Source organism: Plecotus auritus (genome assembly GCF_963455305.1).
Source record: "Plecotus auritus genome assembly, chromosome: 4".
Lineage (NCBI taxonomy): Eukaryota > Metazoa > Chordata > Mammalia > Chiroptera > Vespertilionidae > Plecotus > Plecotus auritus.
This window is the reverse complement of record NC_137775.1, coordinates 137,489,341-137,496,686: the sequence shown is the minus strand read 5'-3', so window position 1 is coordinate 137,496,686 and position 7,346 is coordinate 137,489,341. Positions and strand designations below refer to the sequence as shown.

At 43.1% G+C, this 7,346-nt stretch overlaps 1 protein-coding gene across 1 annotated transcript; it reads right to left on the bottom strand.

The window, feature by feature from the left end:
- Window positions 1-3,530: 3,530 nt before the first annotated feature.
- Window positions 3,531-4,475, bottom strand: OR9A4 (olfactory receptor family 9 subfamily A member 4; the record flags this gene model as incomplete). The annotated part of the gene is made up of 1 exon (XM_080664945.1): window positions 3,531-4,475. The coding sequence occupies one exon, from the start codon at window positions 4,473-4,475 to the stop codon at window positions 3,531-3,533; it is 945 nt and encodes a 314-aa protein (XP_080521071.1).
- Between the last annotated feature and the right edge of the window lie 2,871 nt (window positions 4,476-7,346).

The window sequence follows — 7,346 nt, the reverse complement described above, 5'->3', positions numbered from 1 at the left end:
TGATTACACAAATAATAAAAAAAAATCTTAAAAGGCATGCAGTGAACAGTCTTGCTCCCTTCCCCATTCTTTGTGCCCATCCCCCTACCACAATCCCAAAGGCAACCACCTATTAGTTCCTTATCATGCTGTTAACAAGCAAATATAAATATAAATATGCAGCAGGTCCTGGGCATTTTGTTACAGTGTTGCCACAGGAACTTAACTCTCATTTATATCAATTCACTTATGGCAAAACTGGCTTTATACTACATTATTTTGCCACTGTTCCAAGGACCTATCAACAATATTAAGTGAGGACTTACTGAACATTCGTTTCTACTCTGTCCTTACACAAAAGGCTGAATACTGAAATTCAATGTACTTTGCTTTTCTCACTTACCAATATAGCTTGGAGATCATTTCTAACCACTGAAAAAAGAGCTTCTTTATTCTTTTCACAGCTATATAATATTTCATTGCACAGATAAACATAATTTTTTAACCAGCCACCTATTGATATCCCATTCAATTACTAACATTACAAAAATGTTGTAGCAGATAAAACTGTGCTTACGACATAAGCAATGGAAACAGTGGCTGGGAACAGAGTGAGGTAGATGAGGGGGAGGGCAAGGTTGGGAAATGCAGGAAATGAGGCATGAGGACAGCTCAATGAAGAGCTGGATAATAGCACTGTAAACTTGGGGGTTGTGAGGGGCACAGGAAAAGGAGAACTAAGAAATACAGTGGAGAATCAGAGCCACAGGCAGAACCTACAATGACGAATCAGGAGAGAACATGGGCAGGAGAGGAAAACAAATGACGGGGACAGGAAGCAGAGGGTGGTGTCATGGACCATGAGAGGGCTGGAGAATGTGGGAAAGAAACTCCCTCTCAGCCTGGGAGCCAGCTTGGTTTGTCACTTCAGCCCCACATAGCAGCTCTGTTGCCCCACCTCCTTTGTGACAGGCAGCATGATCTGGGGTCTGTCAAGTGAGAGAATACCTCCTTACCTAGCTCTTCCTGAGAAAGTCCACAACTTAAGAGGTGTGTCTGTATGTAAAAGTCAAACCACCCTGGGATTGCAAAGGTGCCCAGAATTGTGGAATGAGTTCCTTCTCTATACTATGCAGAGAAGAAATGAGACAATAGGACTTTGGGAAAGGAAACCAATGAAATACATTTGAGCCAGAAAAGAATAGGGAGCTTTACATGTAGGACACAAAGCACAGGACATATGGGAAAATGATTCAAAACCTAGAATTAAGTAGTCATTCAATTCTGCAGTTGGAGAATATTTTTTCTAGTCTTTTCTGTTTAGAAATCTAAATATTACATTATTATTTTTACATTTAGTTTTTAAAAGTTTTACTGTGAAATATGTCATAACTTGAAAAAGCATATGTGTTGCCCTGGCCGGTTTGGCTCAGTGGATAGAGCGTCAGCCTGCAGACTGAAAGGTCCCAGGTTCGATTCCGGTCAAGGGCATGTGCCTTGGTTGCGGGCACATCCCCAGTAGGAGGTGTGCAGGAGGCAGCTGATCAATGTTTCTCTCTCATCGATGTTTCTAACTCTCTATCCCTCTCCCTTTCTCTCTGCAAAAAATCAATAAAATATATTTTTTAAAAGAAAAAGCATGTGTGTTTGCGCACACACAGGGTAAAGCAAAAGTAGGTTTACAGTTGTGAGTATGCAAAACGAAGAGTTTATTCTTGTATTATTATTTACTAATATTGTATTATTTTCATACAAACAACTGTGAACCTGCTTTTGCCCCACCCTATATATGTATATATATTAAATTGAATTTTAAGATAATAAAATTAACTTTTTAAGATAATAAAATGAATTTTCAAGTTAACAAACAACCATGTTAAAACCATGGCCATGACTTAAAAGACAAGACTTTTGTTGCACACAGACTATTTGATAATGATAAGATGCAGCTCCAAAGATAAGTAAGTACTTTCCAGTCTATTGTAGAATCCATAAGAATCTCCCCATGTAAAAGCCTTAGGGCATGAGAATCCTCCCGACCCCAGCATGCACTCTTGTCTCTCAATTCACAGGATATCCTGTCTCCAACTGTTCTGACCTGCCATCCTGTCTACTTCCCTGCTCATTTTTATCACCACCCCTTCCATCCTCAATGGCCTTAACTGTCTTCTATGCTTGTTATGCTATGCTCTGCTAAACACTTTTAAACAGTTACAAGAAAGTATCCCTAAGCAACCCCACCCAGATATGGTTATTTCTTTCCTTTGTATTCTCCAAGACGAGGCTCTATTTGCATTGTATTCATTCTAAAGTGTGTTTTTTCCCCAGTTATATTTATCAGTTTGGGGTTGTTGTTGGGAAATGGGGTCTAACCAAGACATCTTATAAGAAAAGAGCTATTCTGAGACAAAGTAATGAGTCTTTCCCTAACTTGCTGGCTCCCTGGAGTGGAATACCCAGCTCTTTTCATTACTGTTATGATGAAAGCCATCCTTCACCTCTCATTCAATAAAGCTCTGAGATTTCTCATTTCCTCCTGAGATTTTGATGCCTCTGGTCCCCAGATGACAACAGAGAAGTGGGGTCCAGAAGGAACTTCCATCTGATCTGTATGGTCTCTACCCTGGGGCTAGAATACAGGAAAACCTGGTCCTTGTGAGAGAAGAGAGGGGGGAAAGGAATACAGAAATGTAGCTAACAGAGAAAGGAGATGAAATGCTCCATGTCAAGGTTGAACAATGTGAGAGGCTGCCTGTGTTCTCCCTCCATGCAACCTCCCTCAGCCAGGGGCACAGCAAGGTCAACTCTCCCTTATTACTTTAGCACCAAGAATACAGTCCCACTGCCCTCCCACATTTGAGGCTGGCATGATGATATGAGTGATGCCAGGTAAGAAAATGTCTCTTTCAAGACCATCCCTCGACACCCTGAAGAAGTCTCTGTATGATCATCAGCTCTGAGGTTAGTAAGAGGTCAGGGCTGTGGAGTAAGTTCACTCTCACTACTACCAGTCAAGAAAATCTACAGGGAGGTATTGTCACTGTTGGACCTTGGGGAAGAAACCTCAAGAAATGGTTGAAGCCTGAGGCTGGACTTGAGGTCAGTCAGAGAAGTAACAGAGGGACCTTTAGCAGTAAGATCTTGAAATCATAGGACAATATAGGGGAAGATGATCCCAGCACCTAGAATCAAACATTTAGGTCAGCTGATCGAAAATGAAGTATCCTTTTCCTTGCTTTTTCCAGTCAAAGATCTGATTGTTCTAAAAAAAAAATCACACACATTTTGTATATTTACATTTGACAAATTTATATTGTAAGACATATAACTACAGAAGTATAGATAAATGTATTCATTGCACTTAAAAGTTAATAAAGTGAACTCATATAAAGGAACCACCCAGTTACAAAATGGAACACTTCCAGTTTCTTAAAATTCCCTTGTAGATTACCGACTATTTGGTGATGAAAAGGATCATTTCAGATTTGAATTAGGGCTTTCAGATTACTCGGTTCCATGATGATGAGTCCATGATTGTCTTTAGGACAGAACTAACCCTTGAGGAGTTGACAGCAGCGTTTCATGACATCTCGAAAGGCCTTTATGAATTTGTCATTCCGAAGGGTGAAGATAAATGGGTTCAGAAAAGGAGTCACTACTAAAACCATCACTGATGCTACCCTGTTGTACTCAGCCGCTTGCGTTTGCTTGGGTTTCACGTAGAGGAACAGGCAGGTGCCATAGCCGATCACAACAACGGTGAAGTGGGAGGCACAGGTAGAGAAGGCTTTCCTCCGGCCAGAGGCTGAGGGGATCTTGAGGATGGTGGAGATGATGTAAGTGTAGGAGACAATTGTAGGGATCAAAGAACCAACAATAATGAAGACAGCCATTAAAAAAAGAATAAGCTCTGTGAAAAGGCTGTCATCACAGGATAGTTTGAGCAGCTGCCCTCGGTCACAATAAAAATGGTCTAACACATTTGATTTGCAGAAGGTCAGCTGAAATGTGGCATAGACTGGCCAGATTTGAAAAAGGAACCCAAACACCCATGACATAATTACCACCCAGATGCAGGTGTGGCTGTTCATAATGATGTTGTATCTCAAAGGGTTACAGACAGCCACATAACGGTCCACAGCCATCACTCCCAGTAATATCAACTCCGACGTGCCCAAAGAAAGGTACAAGTATAGTTGTGCACCACAGGCAGTCAAAGATATAGCCTGCATCCCAGGGAGCAACAAGCCCCAGAGCATCAAGGGGACGGCAACAGATGTGATCAGGATCTCTAGGACAGAGAGGTGGCCAAGGAAAAAATACATGGGGGACTGCAGACGTTTATCAACATAGACAGTCACAATGATGACTATGTTTCCCATTAATGTCACTGAATAGAGGAAGAGGAAGACAGCAAAGAGGATATTGTGTTGTTCTTTGGAGCCATAGAAACCAAGGAGATAAAAGTCAATGTTGCTAGAGTAATTCTTCAACATTTAGTCCTGTGCTGTTGCTCTTTGTGAAATCTAGAGAAAACACATTCACAATTTCAAAAGAACTCAGAAAACATCTCTTCTGCTCTTAGGTTCCACATCATGATCAAGTGGGCTCATTTCCTACTATTCTCTGTATAAGATTGATGCTAAATGTTTTATGAGAAACATAATATATGAAGACAGATGTATATGTCCAAGAAAATGAACAATACTCACCAATACCATATCCCAGACATAAAAACCCACCCACCCCAATATGCACCCTGTCCCTCAATTCACTAGACATCCTACCTCCAACTCTGCTCTAACCTTCCACCTGTCTAGTTCCCTGAGCATAAGACACTCATTTTTACCACCATCCCATCCATCCTGAATGCCCCAAGCCACCCTTCTGTACCTGTAATGTCCATGCCCTGCTAAACTGCTGCATCTCAGCAGTTACAAGGAAGTCTTCCTAGCCAATCCCACCGGACTTGATTACTTCTTTCCTGTGTTTCCTTTAAATGTAGGCTCCATTTGCCTTCTGTTCACCTAACGTTTTCACTGCACTCTTCTTTATCATCATTTCTGCCTGTTAGTAGGGCTGCTGGCAGGGAGGTGGTTTCTACTCAGGACATTGTCGTAACTATTATTTTGAGACAAAGTATTGAGTCTTGCCCTGACTTCTGGGGAGCTGACTACCTGGAATGGATTATTCACTTCTTTCTCCTTATTCTTATGGTAAAAGGCCATCCTTCATTTCTCACTTCAGTGAATGTGCCTCCTCCAAGTAGGAAGAGTGTCACCAGCTCCCAGTTGGTGACCTCTAGCTCTGAGATTATAATCCCTCTGGCTACCAGATGACAGAGGGATTTGGGGTCCAGAGGTGTGCAGAGGAGGGTTGGACTTTGATCCCCAACTCCCATCTGTCCAGCATGCCCTCCATCCTGGGAGTAGGAGACAAGAAAGCAGCTAGAGTTTAGAAGCAACATCCTCTGACTTCACCTGATCTTAAATCTCTAGTTCCGGCAAGGAGACAGGCTTCCTGTCCTGGGCAGCCTGTCCGGATCACCAACCAGGCATGGTCTGAGTCCCACAGAGAAGCTTGGAAAAGTCTCCAGAGAACATATCTGCTCATCCATTTTCATCAAAGTCCTACAAATAAGGTAAAGTGTCAAAAAACACCAAATGGATCACATTGATCTTGAGATCTCTGGGCTCCTTTCCTTACCACACGCAGGTCACTGATCGAATGTCTCCAGTCCATGGGCACTTCCCCAGGCATCCTCTCTAAAACAGCACATGCACTTACTCATACTGTACCTCTCATGAGGCTGCATTTTCTGCTTATTGGCTCTCATCAACAGCTGAAATTGAAGAGGAGTTCTTTGTCTTTCCTATTCACTGTCACATCTCCAGTGCCAAGAACAGAGTATGCACTCTTTTCACGTTTGTTCAATAAATAAATCAATGAGTGAATCACAAACAAGTCAATGGATAACAAAGAGTATTCATCCTGACCTGCTTTCTCTCCTGTTATAAGGTAGGATGCTCTTTTTCACTCCTCACTAAGGCATTGTCTGGTCAATCTGTGATCTCTGCCTGGAAATCCCTTACAAAGTGTAAGACATAAAAGCAGACATAAAAGCAATAGGGAGGAGTGAGAGAGCAGGGTACTGAGTGGTGGCAGAGAGCTGTGTTGATTAGCAGCACTGAGAAGAGCAGAGTGTGCTCTCTGCTGTGGAGAAGGAACCTGATATACTGTCATCCACCCTGCAGCTCCTTTAGTCCATGCCTCACGCTCTAGGTGTCCTTGTGCTGAACAATAACAAAGCCCAGAATTGCCCATCCTGAGCCTCTTCTACTCTGACTTTCACAGAGAGAAACCCTAGGAAGACACCTCCAGAGAAGGGGACTTGCCTGGAAAGTTCCACGGCTTTCCAGGGATCAGCCCAGGCTACCTGCTGCCTGGCTACTGCTGAGCTTGCTCTGCGGGCCAGAACAAGTTGCTGCTGTCTTCACTTGGGGGAAAATCCAGTGGTAACAGTGCTGTGGGGAACCCAGTTGTCTCCCTCTGTCTCTCTCTCTCCTGCTTTCCTTCTCTCTGTCCCCAAGGAGAGTTACTCACTGAGGAACTAAATTTGTCAAGTTCAGAGAAACCCTAGGGATGCAGTCGAGGGAAAGCCAGAGAAACTTTCACTCCTCCCTCCCAAGGTTAATCAAACTTTAGAAGAAGGAAAAGTTTCTGTAACGGGCAAACTTGATGTCTCCCAGCCAGGAGTTTCTCAGTGCCCAGGCTGCCTTCCTCCTGGACCCCAAATCCTGGTTATCACCAAACAGTCCAGGTGGTAAATGGCCAGCCCCCTGCTGCCTGATGTGACTCTCCCTGATGCCAATTAGCCCTGCAGAGCCTACTGGACTCTCAAGCAGAAGACCACCAAAGCACACATCCAAAACCCAGCGGCCACCAATACCCTCTGTCAAAAAGGTTTTCATCTCATCTTTCCCAGAGATCTGCTGTCCTTCTACCAGATACTCTCTGACCATAGTTATGGGAAACCTGGTAAGAGAAATAGAGGATCTGCCATCCAAACCAACCTCTCAAGCAGCTCAGGCCTCTGCCCATTCCAGACTCTGCAACAAGCATGCATTCCAGCTGTTGCTATTCAGCCATATTTTCCCATCTAGGTCTTCAGATGCAACCTGGGCACCTTCCTGAGCTGCTTGAATTGAGAGGAAAAGGCTGAGAAACCAACATGCTGAACTGACCCCAAAAGGTAGTATATAAAAGTGAGGATGGCTGGGGTGCTAGATAAAATAGAAAAATAACATTTAAAATATTTGCGTTTTTAAAAACAATTTCCATTTTATATAAAATTAGCACAACTCATG